The sequence below is a fragment of the Poecilia latipinna genome, unplaced genomic scaffold, assembly GCF_001443285.1.
Source record: "Poecilia latipinna isolate Pla-1442-1.1 unplaced genomic scaffold, P_latipinna-1.0 Scaffold237, whole genome shotgun sequence".
Classification (NCBI taxonomy): domain Eukaryota; kingdom Metazoa; phylum Chordata; class Actinopteri; order Cyprinodontiformes; family Poeciliidae; genus Poecilia; species Poecilia latipinna.
The window spans coordinates 386,267-404,727 of record NW_015112853.1 but is presented as its reverse complement, the minus strand read 5'-3'; the positions used below and the strand labels follow the sequence as shown (position 1 = coordinate 404,727).

The following is an 18,461-nucleotide window of genomic DNA, read 5'->3' as shown; positions in this document are numbered from 1 at the left end:
TTGAAAAATGGTTTTAGTAATAATTATTATTATTTATTAAGCTCGAGACTAATATGTAATAATTGGGTGTTTAATAAAGAATTTTTGAAGGATTTAAAAGTCAGTTATTGCAATTAAAGGTGCTAATTTATCAAGTTCTACAACAAATATTGGGATAAAATGAGAAGAATTAAAGAATTAAATTTGAGTCATTAATCACTACAAGTCATCAACAAAGACAGATTTCTGTTCTTACCAGCCCTAACTACAACTTTGTGACATGATCCATAAGTTGAAGCGTGCAAGTCAAGACACTGAAATTCTTTTTGATCTTGAGATCTGTGAACTTGTACTACATTTTCGCTACTACTCTTCAGGGTTCTGAGCGTATAGCAGCAATGTCTGCTCTGTTAACTGACTATTCAGAGCAATTTTCAGACGGGCATGCGGCGTATAGGCATTATGCCTATACGCCGCTGACGGTGGTGATTAAGACTTCTGTGAGTTTAGAATCTGTGTTGTAAAGACCCAGACATGTTGACCTCAATGTGTTTATAATTGTAGAATAACTCTAGTCATATCAACCTTTTAAACCTTGGTTTTATGTGTAATCCTTTTCCAGGAAAGTCATTTTATCATCATTAAATTAAATTCTCAGTATCTGTGCAGTATCATGACATTTAGACCATTAAACAGTCTTGTGTGATAAATCGAATACTACAATTATAGATCCACCCAGAGAATGGCGGTGGGTAAATTCTAGCGGTTTTCAACCTCACTGCTCCTGACCAGTGATTTGACTTTTTTTTTGTTCTTATGGAGTTTTGGTTATTTCATTAAAATAATTGCAAAGTTTTTTTACACACCATGCACCAGTTTGTATCTATTCTTACATTCAAAGGTGTAAAAGTGATTTCCTATAATTAGCCTGTCATTCACTGCTACAACATTTTGTCCTCTTGTTTTGTACTTTATCAGTTATGATCTTTTCTTTCCCTCATTAGAGGCATTTTGATAAATTGGTGAAGTGAATTTACCCAAAGTGACTTTTCATACTAACATGTATATTGATGACTCAAGGCTAGAAAGGAGCATTGTGAATGCTGTTAAATTACAGTTCGCAAAAGGAAATCAGAATTGACAAGTCTAAGCTAAGTTTTTGAATCTTCAATCAGCTCTTGTTAATGATCTTTTTTTTCCCCCTCAAAATTGACATTTGTGTGTTTGCTGTAGATGAAACATTTTCAAAGAAAAACTATGAACCCGTATGAAGTTGTTCCCTCTTAAACACTCTGAAGTTTGCACACAGTGTCACAAATGTAGATGGGAGTGGACTGGCTCAATCAAAATGTTGATATCTGTTCACTATGCATCTCTTTATTCATTTTTGCCTCTCAGTCTGTTGTTCCATTGCTTAAGTTTTGTATCGAAACTATTTAGCTTTTTTTGTTTTGTTTTTACCACCAGCTCTTGTTTGTGTGCAAAAGGTGCATCGATTCACATATTAACATGGACGGTCCTGATCAAATCCAAAGCAAGATCTTGCCATGGCCTACTTTCAAAAGACTCCAGTGTCATGTGAGGGAAAACAGACTGATGGGGGAAAACAAAGCTGAGATTTGTGGTCGCAGAACCAGCTCAGATTCTTCAGAGGCAGGATCAGTTTGGCTCTTCTAAGCGTGGCTGTTGTGACATGGACTTATTCTGAAGGAGATAATCTGACTTGTCCGCTCTGGGCGCACACAGGAGGCAGCGTTCTGTCATCATACTCTGTTAACGATTTGGAGTAAATCACAGGATATTATGCTTTTTTTTTTTTTTTTTTTTTAAGATTTTTTTATTTTTTGTACTAGTGGCCTTTTATTGAACAGTAATTTGAGAGGAGAAAGGGTGAAGATGTGCAGCTAATGCTCCGAGACCGGGAATCAAACTCAGGACAACTGCACTGAGGAGGATGGAATTTCTGATGTAGAATGTGGTGAAAGTTGGAGCAGAGTCCTTTTTATTTATTTATAAGCTTTAAAGATCTGGGTGCACTCCGTTATTACAAAAACAAACTTGCAGTTCTTTTAATAAAAGGAAAAAAAATATAGAACAGTGTGTGTTGATGAATTGTGAAGCTTGGCTGCTAGATACACTGATTAAATGATAATTGGGAGTTTTCTTTCATGTGTGTTCTGCAGGCGCGGCTGTGGAAGGAAAAGAAAAGGGACACCTGTGAAGGTCTTTGTAACGCACACGGAGGAAGAGAGCGAGCCTGAGCAAAGCATCAGCCCCGGTATGTATATATGTGTGTGTGTGTGTGTGTGTCTCTGTTGTACATTCTGCATGTCATGTTCTAACAGCCATTAGCTGGAATTGTGTGTATGTTTGAGCGCTGTCTGCATGTGCATCTGTCTGTGTGTGTGCAATTATTGTGGGGGCGGACTGTGAGTATGTGAGTGACCTACTTCTGGTCATGTTTGGATGTGTGTATCTGACTACATATGTGCATCTGTGCCTGTGTGCACTGCTAGAGATGAGGTTGTGACCCTTGTGTTCATGTGTGTGTATCTGTGTGTGGGTCCCTGGTGTGTAATCCTCGTCCACATACCATTGCTGTCCTCTCAGGTGATCGAAAGGAGGGAGGAGAGAGTAAACGTCCCTCACTGGACGCACCTTCCTACGTCACACACCCTGCTCATCACACCTGGTGAGCTCACATTGATCTGCTCCTGTTTTAATTGGCATCTTATAAAACTCAAGTTTTTAGAAAATGATCGACTATTGCTGATTTTTACCCGATTACTTGAGGACTGCTTAATTTAAGCTCTGCACATTTGAGTCACACTCCTTGGCTGCCACCAACCCTTCAGGTCTTGATTTCATCCACATAATCAAGCTGAAGTGTGTGTTTGGTTGGAAAAATCTGTATTTTTAAAAGCTGATTTCTATTCAGGCTCCTTTAGTCTAATACCCCTAAATTCAAGTTTTAAATATTTTTAAATGTCCAGAAAACATGACATTTAAAATTAAAATATTACATCAGACCCATTAACCCCCATCCCCTCAAAAAGAAAAACATATTTAGTGATGTAGATGTTAATGAAAAGTATTTTTAATACCTGCTCAAAGCTTATTTTCTAAAGGTATTTTTAATCTGATTGCATAATCTAATTTATTGAACAGGATTACTTTTACAAAGTGTTAAAACATCATTTAGAATGCTTTTGCAAGGCATTGCATGATGTATGGGGCAATGTTGCTCTGATTAAAATCAGAAACAGAGTAGAATGTGAGTCACAAACTATGATATGTTTTAGTAAACCAGATATCCCAGTATGCAACAGACTTCTTCAACTGCATTTATTTATTTTTGTTTTAAAATGCTTAATCTTTTTTTGATTAAATGACAACACCAGTGATTTGGCAGGATATTACTGAGGGGTGCATGTTGCTTTTTTTTTTTTTTTTCCTTTTTTCATCATTTAATCCTTTGTCTTTCCAGCGGTCCACCAGAGCAGACTCGAGATAAGGTCTCCCCTGGATCCAAGATCAGCTCAGCGTCCACCCCGGCTCCGCCTCCCACTGCTTCCTCAGCCCCGACGCTGACCCCTGTGCCCGCTCCGGCCCCAGCCACCACAGCTTCGGCTCAGGGCCCGACTCTGACCCCAGCTTCCACAGCTCCAGCTGCTCCCACTGCCTCGGCGCCAGCTCCGACAGCCATGTCCTACCCTCCATCCCCCAACTGCCGCATCAGGGAGGTCCACTGTGGCAGCCAGGTGCGCCTGGTCGTTATCGCCATCCGAGACATCACCAAGGGAGAGGAGATCACCGTCGACTACAGTCTGACCGAGTGGGGAGAGAATCTAGTGAGACGAATATATTTTTGATTAGTCCTTGTGTGGAGTTATCCCACTCCTCCCCTTTGCTGTTCCAGTGTGTCGTCTTCATTTCTGTAAAAGCAGACGCAAGAAATATCTGACGTCAGACAAACATATGTTTGTTCTCACACTGCTGATAACACTCACACACACTCACAATCACCCGCCTTCTGCATGCACAAGCTAAACAAGGCATATGGTTGCCATGGTAATGAAAGAGCTCCAGCTCTCCTTCTACCTATAGTGCTGTAGCAACAGTAACCATGGTTATAACATAACATTTGTTGCTGTGATGGGCCCCATTAAATTTGATGAATATTGTCAGCCAAATGACACCAGAAACTGTTTAAGAAGTTGTGAAACAGCGAAAATAAAGTTTCACATTCTTTTACTGCATGCAGGCCTCTTAGTTTAATCTGGCTTTGTTTCTCAGCTGTCTCATATTTAAAGCTTGTTTCAGACAATATCTTTCTTTTTTTTTAGTCTATTTTACTAATGTGGAGTGTTTTCCTGCTCTCTGAGTGACAGCTGAGGCTGATTGTAATGCTAAATATTAATGAGCGTTGTGCCTGCTGCTGGTTTAATCTGAGTTTTATGCGTTCCTCAGGGTTTCCGTGCAACTGTGTCTCCAGCGCAACCGGAGTGTAACTCAGACTCTGAAAATAGCAACAATATGAAAAAGGTAAAATAATGTCACCTGTTTGCACATTCAAACATTTATAATATCTGTCTGACTGGATTTTGCACATCATATAAGGTTTGTGGGGTATAAACCATTTTATTTATTTTCTTAATGCAATTAAGTTTTTTTGTGATTGAAATTAAAGTCTTCATCCCAGTTCAGTTCCAAGCTCTATAAGAATCAGAGCCAGACATAAGAGAACCGGATTTGCATCCTTAAACTCTTGTCAAGGGAACGCTCCTCTAAAACATGTCAGAAAAAAAATTACAGTCTGAGCCTAAATCTTGTGTGTAAACTGTTCGTTCTTCAACTATGTGTCTAAAGACAAAAATAACTTTAATACATTTCTTAATATGTAATGAATATGTTTGGACAATTTTGCAAAGGCTTTTAATAATAAAGAGCCAATTCCATTAACTTTTTTATGTGAGATGTAATTCCTTTTACGTTTTTTGACTCTGCTAAAGGCCACAAGCCGTAACGCATTGGCGTACGAATGAAGTAACTTAACACAATTCAAGTGTTGTTGAAGATTTACATTAAACAACTTAATCCACAAAGTAAACAAATATAAATATGTTTGTTTTTTATTTTATTTTTCACCATATTTTGTTTTGTCTGTTTTTAATTTTCTGAAGTGTATACTTTAGTATATAAGCATATTTTTCCTCTAAAATAAATAATTTTGGCAATGCATAACAGATGTGTATTTCTATTGTGAACTTGTAAGGACTTCATGTTACTTTTTATCATTGCTATTCTAACATTACCTTGACATTTGCATCTTTTCGCTCCAGGAAGACGAGCCCCTCTCTCTGAGCGCCCAGCAGCATCGGCAGCAGCAGCAGGAGTTCGTCACCCCGTCCTGGTCCCTCTCCCCATCGTCCTCCCCCATCTCTCACTCTGACGCCAGCGACTCGGACGCTGCGGATGAAGACAACTCCAGCCCCCGAGGTCGTGCACTTCGCCGGCGGAAGAAGCGTCGTGGCACTCCTTCCAAGAAAAAGGTCCCCCATCGGACCCCGCCCAGACGCCCTTCGCCTGTCTCCCCTTCCAGCGTCCCACATCATAACCGTCCCCTACCTTCGTCCCCGTCTCCTGCCTGCTCATCTTCCTTCCCCTCCTCAAGCTCGACCAAACCCGAATTCAAAACTCCGACCTGTTTGGATTCTGGAAATGGGGGAAATCTCACCGCAAATGTCCCAAGAGATGGAGTGTCCACCGACTCCACACGCCAAACCTGTGAACACTGCGGACGCCACTTCCGCTCGCTGGGCCGGCACCTGGACAAACACCACGCCCACCAGCCCGACGTGTGCTCCGCCCTCGTCGAGCGCTACACACAGATGCCGCGTATGCATGCGCACGGCACAAACTCTACTCCACTGCACGCTCACACAGAGAACCACTCCAAGTTCTCCCAAGTCAGAGGACCTAGCAGTGTCCAGGACCTGTCCATGTCCCCGCCCTCTCTCACCTCAGCGGACCAATCCCACGGCTCCACCAGTCCCGTCCTGACTCCCCCGCGCGGGCAGAATGCAGTGGCAGTGTCCGTCCTAAAGAGGAGCCCCCCACCTGTGGCGGTGACACAGTCCAGGAAAGGAGGGGTGAGGAGATTAAAGAAAGAAAAAAGGACGGAGGAGGAGGAGGTCATGGAGGACGTGGATGTGGATGTAGTGGACATGAAGAAGTCAAAAGAGGAGGAGGAATTGGAGCTGGTGTGCCCTCAGTCCTTCAACAGCAAAACAGCCAAAAAAATAGCAGCACCAAAAAAAGAGGAGGATGAAGAGGAGGAAGAGAATGATGTAAATGGAATCATGGAAATTGAGGATGACAGTGGGACGGAGGAAAAAGAAAAGGAGTTGCTGAGGTAATTAGTTTCTTCTTTACGCAAGTTGAATGACCTTCGTTACCAAGCAGCTTCTTCATCTGTTAGCATCTATTTTCTCTAATACACATGGCTTCACAATTATATTTACAAATTAATATGTTCATCCTCACTAATGTATAAATAAATGACCACACACCATCAACAAGCTTCTGGGACAGCTCTGGCTGGACTACTTTTCTTTTAAGGTATTAGTCTTTTGTCTTGTTGAACACCCAACTTTGCTCATCTGACCCAAACAATCATCAACGATGAAATTTTGGTTGAGATGTTCAAGATCATCCAAGAAGAAACTTGAAAATCAGTGTTGTTGTCCTCGGTGAAGGTAGGCTAGGTTCACACTGCAGGAAAATGCGACCCAAACCCCATTTCTTTTTTATTTATTTATTTTTTTAGTCTAAGTTACGTTTTCAAGAAGTTCCAAATTTTTTCACCCAGAAAAAAAAAAATCAGATTTATGCCACTTCCATATGTGGTGTTGAATCTGATGTGCATTTTGAAATGGTCTGCAGTCAGAACGGTCACGTTGTATTTTATCTGACTTTTCTGTCCTTGATGTGAGACATGGGAAGTGTTGCGAATTAGCTATGGATATAAACTGTGATGCAGGCCGTAGCTTGTTTTGATGTTTTTTTTTTTTTTTTTTTGTATCAAACAATAAAATAAAAATCAAATTAACTCAGGCTCAGGACCTGGGAAAAGAAATAATTTAAATGAAACATTAAAAGTCCAAAATTTTTTACATTTATGTCCGTTTATTACTGTACAAACATAAACTCATGACTGCCACTGTTGTTACTGCAACCTTGAGGATGAAAAGTGTCCTCTGTGTCTTGCAGTGGTTCAGGCCGTCACCACATGCTGCCCCTCCTGTCCTCTCTGTCCTCTCTGGTTCTGTACCTCCGTCGGCTCCAGCACTCTGCGTTCCTGTCTCTGTCCCGGCAGCTCCAGTCCGCCGAGGCCTGGCGCCTGCTCTGCCACTCCAGCCTGGCTCTCCTCATCCTGTACAACCGAAGGCGCGAGTGCGAGGTCTCCAAGTTGACCATCGCCGAGTATCGCGTTCGCGTCACCCCTCAGTGCCCTGTCCCCGTCCCTCCTGGTGCCCCCCCGGCTCTTACCCCACTGGAGGCTTCCCTCTCTCCGTTTGAGCGACTAGTTCTTCCTCACCTGCCTAGAGTCGGGGTCCAGGGGAAGCGCGGGCGCGTCCAGCCGCTCATCCTGCCCCCCCACTGCGAGCCCTGTCTGGAGCTGCTCCTGCAGACCCGTCATGACGTTGGGGTAGACCCCGCCAACCCGTACATCTTTGCCCGCCCCTACCACTCTCCCGCCACGCCTCTGCGCGGCACCGACCTCCTCCGTAGCCTGGCCCGCTCCAGCGGCACCCGCAACCCCAGGGCCTTGACGCAGACCAGGGTCCGCCGCCAGGTGGCCATCCTGACCCAGCTGCTGCTGCTGGGGGAGGGAGAGGAGCCGGGGCAGCCAGGAGGCGGAGCTGTGGAGCGGCTGGAGCACTTCCTGGAGAGGGAGTACCATGTGACGCAGATCTGCACCGGAATCGGCCAAGACCCGGGCTTGATGGGCAGAGTGGGCCGAGTGGTGCTGTGTGGGGAGAGAGACGGCGTTCTGTTCAGAGGGATGAGCCTGAACCACATCTGCCTGGAGCTGGACGGTGAGACGAATGAACAGAAACATGACGAGTTCCAGCATCAGTGTTTTATTGTTCCTTCCTAGGAGAAGATTTTTGGATTAAATTATATTTTAATGATTTTAAGTCCGTACGGCGTCTGGTTCTGATTTCAAATTTGATTTCCAGTGTTGTCAGGAAACTCTGCGGACTCTTTCTCGGAGGGAGACTCAGATGGGGAACATGTGAAGGAGAAGCCTGTGGTGACCCCTCCGACCCCTGCTCTGAGCCCTCCACCCACCCTGCTTTACGTCAGGAAGGGCAAAAACAACGGCCGGGTGGGGCGGCCCAAGAAGATCAAGAACGTCCAGCCTGCCCTCCAGCAGCCGCCCCCACCTCCACCTCCTCCACCTGCAAACCGCAGGAGAGGCTCAGGTTAGCCCTGTTACTGCTGTTACACTCAGTGACATTTTAGTGAATCCAAAGATGCAGAGGAAATCAGCAACATTTTCAATTCAAAAACCCTCTTTGCCCAATAACAAAGATATTGCTTTTAATCTACAGTATTTCCTCTCTCTCCAACAATGCAGGGAAGCGAGGGGTCCTGAAGCGCCCCTGGTCCGAGGCGGAGCGTGCAGCAGTTGAAGAGCATCTAACCAAAAACATCAACGAGCTCCGTGTCCCGGCGAAGGCCGACTGCGAACGCTGCCTGCAGCAGTGTCCCCTGTTGGTCAACAACCACCGTGACTGGCGAGCGGTCAAGTTCTACTGTCACAACCGGATTCAGCTGCTGAAGAAAAACCAGCGGCGTGAAGGCCAACCTCAGCCGCTCACCGTCTGCTGAGAGAGAGCGGGAAAGCCGGGGTGCTTTTTTTTTTAATTTTATTTTAAATTCAGAGCAGCCAATCTTATCAAATGTGGGCCTGCTTTCCTTAAAACGGATACATTCGGAGAGTCCTTATTTCACTAAACTCTCTGAGAGTGGACCTTTTTGTTTTACAAGAGAGAAAAAAAATTCTTCTGCTCAGTTTTAAGGTCTGAAATTAACACTAAAGTGAGTATGATGGTCCTACTCTGAAAGCTGCAGCGCTGCTTGGATGAAGAACAGTGGAAGTGGATCGCAGCGTCTGCCACTTCCTGGCTGCGTTCGTGTAGAAGGATGTAATTTCGTCTATCCAGAATGTGTACACTATAGAAATGTGTAAACAAAGAAGGGCAGCTGATCCCTACAGTGTTAAACAGACTTTGTGAAGTAGCATTAGTCTTCAGAACAATGGGAGATGTTTATAGGACATGGCCTGTGCTCATCGTTTTTAACTAAGATTCCTCCTAAGATAAGCTAGTTCTTCTTTTCAGACAAATGACTGTGCAATTCTTGCTATGGTTTAAATGATATCTGGACTTTTAATGACACACAAGGTACAACATTTCTGTAGTTGGCACCCCCACCCCAAAGAAAACCTAACATTTCATCAGCATGGAGCTAAGAGTTTGGTTCTTATAGAGTTAACAGCTTCATAAAGTCCAAAAAGTTTGAAACTGCTGTGAAAGCCTGTTGTCTTTTGTCGGCTTTTCAATCTGTCTGAAGTTATGTTGCTGCCCTGAGCAACTTTATTTGTTTTGTTTTTCTGCTTGTTGCAGAATTTTTTTTTTTTATAAGCCTCAAGAAGGTGCTATAGGCCTACAAGCTATCATTATATGTGTAAAGAGGTTTTCCTTTGGTTGTGTTAATGTTAGTGTTGGGGCAGAGAAAAGAAAACTTATTGTATCGTCTGCAGTCCTCCCTAGAGCTCCTCCTGTCCTTTTGCTCCACCAGATTTTTGCTTTTGCTCCGAATCTGCGTCCGTCAGACTAAAACCTCCATTAAAACCTCACATCAGATACTTGAAGTTATTTCAGCCTTTTTCAGAATATCTTTCCTCCTGTAATGCTCCAGACTGGCCAGTTACACTTGTACATAATGAATATATTACCAATATGCTAACTGGTTGCTCGAGTTGCTGTTGTGTAGTTTTTCCTGTCCACTTCTGAGTTCATGCTGTGTGTAAATAAGCCTGTTTTGTAAATACCCCTCAGAGAATCAAAGGAAAAACACATTGTATGACATGACCCGGTTATTGTGTTATGTTTTTTCTTTTATATAAATCTTATAACAAGTTAAAGCTTCATTTGTGTTGTGGGTATTTATTTCACTGGAAATTGTTTCTTTGTGCCTAAATTAGGGTTGCACGATATCTCTAGTATCGGTATCGGCTGATGTTGGTCAAGTTTCAACATATTGCTAAAATCTCTTGGTATTTCTAAGATTTAATCACGCTCGTCAAAGTTCCCAGTGTTTTTAATGAAGAAAGAAGACCACAGAGAGAACCACATGTAATCCTACCATCACAAACCTCAAGTTCTTTGCCATGTGAGCCAGAAATAAGTTAAAAGCACTTTTAATATAGTATTTATTTCTTCTATTGCTCAATAAATTTACAACATTTTAATGAAATGAACAAAATAGCCGTGTAGAAAAGGGATCAATAACTATTTGTAGATCACAATCATAAACAGGGTTTCACTGTTTGGTCTTACAAAACGGTTTCCTAAAATGTTTGGGCCGATTTCTTCCCATTTTCTTGGTTTTGTTCTTCAGCAACGTGAACAAGAACATGCCTTCAGCAGCACTTTGAAAAGGCGTGTTTGTTTAGCAGATTTTCATGACTTGCTCTGTTGAGGTCACTGAATGCGTCAACCACTTTGATGCTGTGTTGAGTTTGTACCGTCCCTGCATTATGTGCCAGTCTTTGGACGCTGCCAAAAGGTCGTTATGGTCACTTGTTCACCTCAGATGCCCTTAATTGATGCTGCAGTTCTTTTTTACAAGTAGTTTTGGATTTAAAAAAACAAACAAAAAAACAAACAAACAAAAAACCTCCACCTAGATCCTCCTTTCTATTTGTAGTGGCAGAAAAATCTGCAGTTTCAGTCCAGTCTTGTTTGTCCCAGTTTGAGCTGTTTTGAGCTTTCTACTTATTGTTCCAGCTGTTAATATGAGCAAGTTACACACAAAAACTCATTTCATCAAAAAGGCACCAAATTAGAAAAGCAAGAAACGGGGTGAAGTAAGGCATGCAGAGAAAATCTCAAGGTTGGCAACCAAATCCGTCAGTGATTTTATCAAGAAAAAATTATTCACAGAAAAGAAAATGGTTCCCTCAAAACACAAAATTGTATGCATGATATACCTTTAAATCAAAAGCAAACTAGCTAACATTTTCAGCCTTGTGTTCCACTGTTTAGCACATTAAAAACAATGCTAAAAAAAAGTTTAGATATGATAAAATGTTTTGTTAAAACTTACTGGTCCATATTAAGACCTCTAAACGCACCAGCCCGCTGTAGCCCAGATGCAGTTGTTACTGTAAACACTAGAGGGAGGTATTGTACCATAAACTAAACAGCGAAAGTCATTGAGGTGTATTTTGTCTAAGCAGTTAATTAATCATATCGATATTAAATCAGATTTATGATGCTCTAGACCTTTTGTGGCTTATTCTCGTATCGATAACTGTCTTCTGGACATCTGTCCAGTCAGCAGACGTCCCAGTGATTGTGTCCTACTGACCCAGACAGAGAGACAGATACTTGACCATGGCTCAGAAAACCTTTGCAGGTGTTTCGACATATTTATATCTGACTGGAGTGTGACACCACTGTATTTGTTTAGCTTTTTCTCAATATCCTAGTTTTCCTCCAACTATATGGCGTATATATATCACATACGTGGGAAAGGTTTTGAAGTGATTCATAGCATATATTTTTATTTATGTTTTTAAAAACCTCAGTTTCACAGGGACTTTTCCACTGTCAGAATATTGACACCCAAATTCAGAATAAGTGATTTTTTCTACTTTTCCTTGAAACTTTTCAACCCGTCAGCAGATGTCAAACCTTGAAATTAAAGTAAAATGTGGAGACCGTTTTTTTTTTTGCCTGCAGAGATTTGCCTTCACGCAGAAATGTCTCCTAATTCATATCCTTCTGAAAGCTGAAAAGGTTTAGACACGACTTTGACTGTAAAAAAGTTCGCCTTGCAAAGTTCCCTTGAAATTATAAATAATTTGAAAATTTTGAGGAATCTGATTATAGACGAAGCTGAATGGTTCTTTTATTCTGCTTTTCTCTGATTCAAGTAAACATTTTAAAGTCTACCAGGAAGTTGGTGTAAAAGCAGATCCGTGGAATATTAACTTCATGTTAAACTGTCCAAAGCAGAGTCCTTTTTTTCCCCATTCCTCTCCAAAAGGTGGTAGTAAAGGAACAAAAAAAAAAAACCTCATCATTTTATCAATAAAGCCTGTTCAGTTTATACAAGATCTAGAAAATGCAGCTTACTCTTTAGAAACCCAACAGCCTACATCCTTGTATATCGACATCTACCAGGCTGTTCTCGATTCACACCGAGCCTCATGAAGTCTCGGTGGAGGACATGTGGGTGGATGCCTGCTGGAAAAGGTGGAACTGGTGCAGCTTTGATTCTCAGCTTCTTCTGAGAGCATCTTGAAGAAAACATGAGTCCCAAACAGCTGGAGTTGAATTTGTTGTCCTCTCCCCCTACTGACCGAATATGCGAGCAGGTGGAGGGGTGAATGTGAGGTGTATTTAAAGCTCCTCATCCTGCTTAGAAAACATGTCAGGGCGTCGACTAGACCACAACGTTCCAGGTGGAGCAGGTTTGGAAATACACGCACGAATACACACACTAAAATCTTAACTCTCTAATTAATGTCAAAGGTCACTTTTGGCTTCCCGAGATAAACTAAATCACATTTAAACTATAAAGCTTTATAATTAATCAGATTGTGTCTTTTCCCCTCAGTGCTTTGTACCAAGTTCTCTCAGACTCTTCTGGTTCTACCTCATCCTCTGCCGGTCGTGTTCCTCGTTTTCTTCGGTCTTCCCTTGAAGGTAAACTTTAAATATGAGTTTGCCTGCATCCTGCCTGGGTTCCCGTCCCAGTCTCAGTAAGACATTTTTTTTTTTACCATACATTTACACACATATTTGTAGTTCTAGCTCATTTCCTGCCACCGTTGTATTTCATTGTGGGTGGATATTCTTTGAGTGAAGGGGCTGATTTGTATATATCCATATTTGTTTAAGTATGTGGTTCTGTGGTCACAACAAAAGAATGCAAATTGGTCCTAATTTGCATTTGAATACCCGCAGAGATTTCATATGTGGATATTTCTGGCTAACACAAACTCCTGTGAAGAAGCAAGTAGTTTAGTTGTTATTGCACAAATGTGTGAAATATATGACGTACCAAAATTTGGTTTCACTTGTTTGGGTTTTGGTTAAGTGCTCTGCTAAAGCAAGCCTTCTCCTGTTTCATTTATCAAAAGGGGGGAAGGAAAAAGAAATCATTTCACTTACAGAATGCATCGCAGCAATCAGCCAGGATTTTTATTTGAACGATATCTCTTATTTATCTGCACGCCTCGCTTTGCCCACAGGCTTATTTATGTTCCCTGTTTCTCATATCTTCACATTTCCTGCTGGCCATGTTCTCCAGCTGGCGGAGGAAATTGACTCCCTCTGGTTTGTAACTTTAACATTTCCATGCATTTCACATTGTCATGACTCCCACCTCACATTTAATTAGTGCGCGTCTTCCAAACCCTCTCATGCCCCCCCAACAGGATCCTGCACTGCACTCGCAGTATCAAACATGTTCGTGTTATCTTAATCCGTGCTGATGAAATGAATCTGGCAGCCAGCGACATTTGTTTGGTCCTGCAGGAATCGTTCAGCTCGCTTCAGGGACTGTCACAATAATTCCCTCATTCGTCATGAGTTTTTAGTATTAAACCACCGCGGCGATCCCTCGGCGAGTTTCACTGCGTGGCTCCTGATCTTTGGAGCCTCAGGGCGGCTCTGCTCCAGTCAGCCGCTCCTCCTGCAGCTTCTCTGCTCTTTCTGCTCACATCCTGCTCTGCCTATATGGCCCTGAGTGACAGACGGTCACTGGCTTCCCAAAGTGGCGTTATCCACATTGTTGATGTTGTTGTTGTTGCATTCTTAAACCGTGATGTATCTGCGTTTTTTATTATTATTAAGGCCTAAATGGCACCAGCACATCCAGCTGGAACAAAAACTATTAATCAAGTGTAATATATTTGTGCTGATGAATCTTAAGAGGTCGCTGCGTTGTGGTTCAGACGGTGAGAGGACGAACCCTTAATACCCTCCAGCCCGCCATGTAGCATGACAGCGGGGTCATGCTTGACTAGAAAGCTTGGGAGATGGGTTAATTGGCTTTTTTTTATTATTTTTTTATTCATAATTATTTGTGCAGTGTTGTCGGCAGCTTCTGAGAGAGAATGTCGTCACTTAATTAAACAACACAGATTTTAGATCCTGATGTCCAGTCCTTGGGGAGGAAAGACTTGCAGAGATAGAAGTTGGTTTAAGCCACTGGGGTTTTTAATCCTTTAATATAAACAAATTAACAAATGCAAAATAAAAATGTAATCCTGCGCTTTCCCCGATCAACTGTGTCTAGCAATTTTGTCAGAATGTTATATTTTCAGAATTTTACAGAAATTTGAAGGTGTTATATTTACACTGAGGAACATTATTAATTAACAAGTAATATAAAATGTTCAGTTTGCAGTAAATGTATTTGGTAGGACCCAATGAAAGCTCATGGAGGGAATTGTTTGGAAGTGCAGGAATGTCCTGATTTCGGCTTTTTAGTTCACCGGTAGAGTCAAACTCAAGGCCCCCGGGGGCCAAATCCGGCCCGCCCTAAGTTTTTAACGTGGCCCTCTGGAGCCTGGAGGAACACAAAAATACCAAATATTTTACAAATCAAATCAAAGCAGTTTTCTTTTCTTTCAAATTACATCTGAAAGACATTTCTTATTATTTAAATTTCAGACGTTTTATCAGAACATTCTGTTATAAATGGCCCCTTGAGAATATTATTTAATTTTCCTATGGGATTAATAAAGTATCTTTGAATCTAAATATTTCTAATTTTGATTTGACCCTAAATGAAAATGAGTTTGACTCCCCTGCTCTATCAGCCTAGTTATTGTTGATGTATTGTCTGAATTTGTCAGTCCTTCCCCCCCACAATCTGTTTTTCACTCCTTACACTGATAGGAAATATTTTACTACTTTATATTTAAAGAAACATTTAACAGAGCTCAGCAAAACATGAAAATCCTAAAATATAAACAGGAAAACTGCTTGATGGAAACACAGACTGTGTGATAAACATGCAACACTGAGAAATATTAGCAAAAAACCCTGAAGACAAAGCCACTCTGTCTTCAGACAGAAACTTAGAAACTTAAGAGAACTTGGTTTCCAATGCCACTTTCAATAGTATATGAACTTTGTGGAGAATTTTTTCATAATGAAATGAGTCACAGCTGTGTGAGTCAGAGTCTGGAGTGGTGGGCTGTCTGTGTAAACACATCTCTCTGTTATACTTTTCTCAAATGGGTCTAATGAACACCCGTAGCTGCTCTCATGAGTTTTTTCCAGCTTTCTGCACAGACATGGAATATATATAGAAGCGTCTTTAGATTGTTTTTCATGCTGGACTCCGCCTCTCATCTGTAGTGACTTCAGCCAACGCCGAAAAGATCCTGAACGGAACAAAGCTTGAGGCCGACATGTACTTCAGAAAATATAAGGCTTGAATCTAAAATCCAAATCAGACCAAGTTCAAAACATTTTTAATACAATCCAACAATTACAGTCAACGGAAATTACAATACAGCTAACTGAGACGTGTAAGATTGCAGTCCGATCACCTGACCGGTGTCCTGTGGAAGAACGTCGTCCCCACAGCATGATGCCGCTGCTGCTATGTTTCAGCCAAAGAAGCCCAGCTTGTTGTATTTGAGTCAGTAACTCTGCATCAGTCACTCAATCATGTGGTGACGGTGGGGAGAAATCCCTCCTATTTAACGCTAATAAACCTCACTGAAAACGACTCCAGTGGACACTGTTAGCTAGTAAATGTCTTCTCGTTTTCCTGAACACAAGCTGCTTACAGACATGAGCCCATTTAACTGTCAACTTTAACCTGAGGGATTTTATGCGTCCTACTCGTCTCTTTAATGAATGCTTATAAATGCCAGCCATTCATTTTCAAACTCACAAATATCCTTCAGCATGATGTACCTACAAATTAGTGTAAAAAGTCATGGCTTTTTTAAAGCAAAATGTCAACACCAGCCTTCACCACAGATGGTTAGAAATGATCAGAAAAGATGCTTTTATTCATAGGATGGTTAAAATTGGCATTTTGGAAGAGAGGGGAAAAACCCCCCCTCAGAACTGAGATAAAGTAAACCACTGTACTGTCAGGCAAACAAATAAGATATGCACTGGTAAAATGAATCAGTGCATGACTCGGAGGTCTCAGATTGGAAGATACTTGTACGCCATGAGACTAATTAGACGCGTTGTAGCCTCGGGCTTTAACTGTAAGATCCAAATGTCGGGAAAATCCTGCAAGTACTTTAATTCTGATCAACGACATTGACTTTTACTCTGAGCAACAAGGACGGACTCAAAGAGATGATGGAGAGGGTTTGCATTAGCACTTTAACCAACTTCCTGTCTGATTATCATTCTGTCGCTCAAACACAGTGATAACCAGACACTGACTGCACAAAAAGTTCCTGTCAGACACAAAAGCACATTTCTGAGCTCTTGTTAGATGCTGCAAACGAGGACAAAGAGATGAGATGAAGCAATTTATCATTTAGCAATGAGACGATCAAGATAAAGACAAAATGGCATTGCTTCGACGTTACATCTTTTACGTATCAGGCTGGACTCAGTCGCTGTTGCTGTGTATTCTGAAGGTTTATTATTCTTTTGGAGTAAGTACTACTAATAATAACAGCTGTCCTTTTCCTTTGTGTAGCCAGAGACATATCTCTTGCCCAATTAGAGATAATTTAATTTTGTGTGTCACTGAAAAGAACAGGAAGTCCAAAATATCAAGAGTATGAGACGTTTAGGAGCTGAAGCACTCATCGTTTGGGCCATGTTTTCTCTTTGGCAGCTGATATGTTATGCAGATCATTGATTTGAATTGAATCTGTGCTGCTATATTGCTATGCTCATCACTTGTCCTGCTGGATGTGTCTCTGGGCACGTTTTATGAAAATAAAAGCTCGAAAATGTATTTTTGTGTCCGGATCAAACTGAATACTATTATCAGTGACAACAAGTGATAAGTCATGTGCTCTCTAATCCTAAAGCCTCCTGAGTAAATCTCATCACCTTCTGTCATTTTTATCAGCCTTTGACAAGCGTCACCTTCGTCTTCCTCTAATCTGCCGGTCTCGTGTTCCCACCGCAGGGCCAGAACGACCTGACCTGTGTCGTTAACGTCTGCTCTGGGATCACTGGAGAGGAACAGGAGGCTAAGTTCTCTTTGCAAGCAGAAAACCCTCCGGAAAGCCTGGTTTGCCATTTCTCTCAGCATCAGGCTCGTGATCTTATTGTTAAACAGTTTTGCCAGAGCACATACTGTGCATAAAAATGTTTGTAATAATACATTTCTCTCATCTCATGTGTTTTGTCATTTAGTGACCACAGGCTGAAACTTTTTGATATAAATCTAACACTTATACAAGTGATTATTGGCTGAGGCAACTGCAGCTGGATTCCATTAAAAATGACCACGAATGCAAATATTACACAAGATAAAATATATATTTTTTAAAAAAATCCAAATGTGTGACAAGTCAGGCCAAAGTTATTCATAAAACTTCCATCTTATTATTACATCATCTAAAGACCTTTTTTTTAGCATTTCTTCATTTAGGTGCTTTAAAGTCGATTACTTTCTTAGTTGCAAAGAAGAAAACCTAAATGTTATTTCTCATCATTTGAAACAGGGTTCTGTGCGCTGAAAGTAAGAATATAAACACAGAAGGATGAGATTCACTTCTTAATATAGTCCTGTGAACAAAACAGAGAAAAACACGGCAAGGACAAACCGAGCACGACAAGCAAAGACGAGGAGAGTGTGATATACAGCGCTTGTAGAAGGTATTCATCCCCTTGGATGGTTTAACAGAAGTAAAATTTTTAGACAAGAAAAAAAAAACTACTTAAAAAACCCTTTTATGTTAAAGTATAAACTGATTTTTGACTAAAATAATGACTAATAAATAAAAAAGCATTACAAAACTATCATAAAAATAAGTGATTGGACCAAAATATAAAGCTAAGTTGAAATTTTGGTATTTTAAGTTTGAAAGTTACAATATTTTATATAAGTAATAAAAAAATGACAAAATCAGGCTAAATCCTTTTTTTATTTTTTCCAAATCAGTTTCTTTCAACAAAAAAAAAAAAAAAAAAAAACTTATAAAACTTAAGAAAAAAAACTCCAGGGTT

General features: G+C 41.2%; 1 protein-coding gene across 1 annotated transcript in view; it reads left to right on the top strand.

Annotated features, from left to right (window-relative positions):
* LOC106947363 (uncharacterized) overlaps positions 1-10,204 on the top strand; it is a 17,090-nt gene extending 6,886 nt beyond the window's left edge. Inside the window, exons 2-9 of the mRNA XM_015032291.1 lie at positions 2,163-2,257; positions 2,590-2,671; positions 3,467-3,830; positions 4,450-4,524; positions 5,322-6,394; positions 7,252-8,081; positions 8,226-8,471; positions 8,627-10,204. Coding sequence (XP_014887777.1) covers positions 2,163-2,257; positions 2,590-2,671; positions 3,467-3,830; positions 4,450-4,524; positions 5,322-6,394; positions 7,252-8,081; positions 8,226-8,471; positions 8,627-8,880 — 3,019 coding nt within the window. The 3' untranslated portion in view covers positions 8,881-10,204. The remainder of the gene's footprint in view (positions 1-2,162; positions 2,258-2,589; positions 2,672-3,466; positions 3,831-4,449; positions 4,525-5,321; positions 6,395-7,251; positions 8,082-8,225; positions 8,472-8,626) is intronic.
* Positions 10,205-18,461: the final 8,257 nt, after the last annotated feature.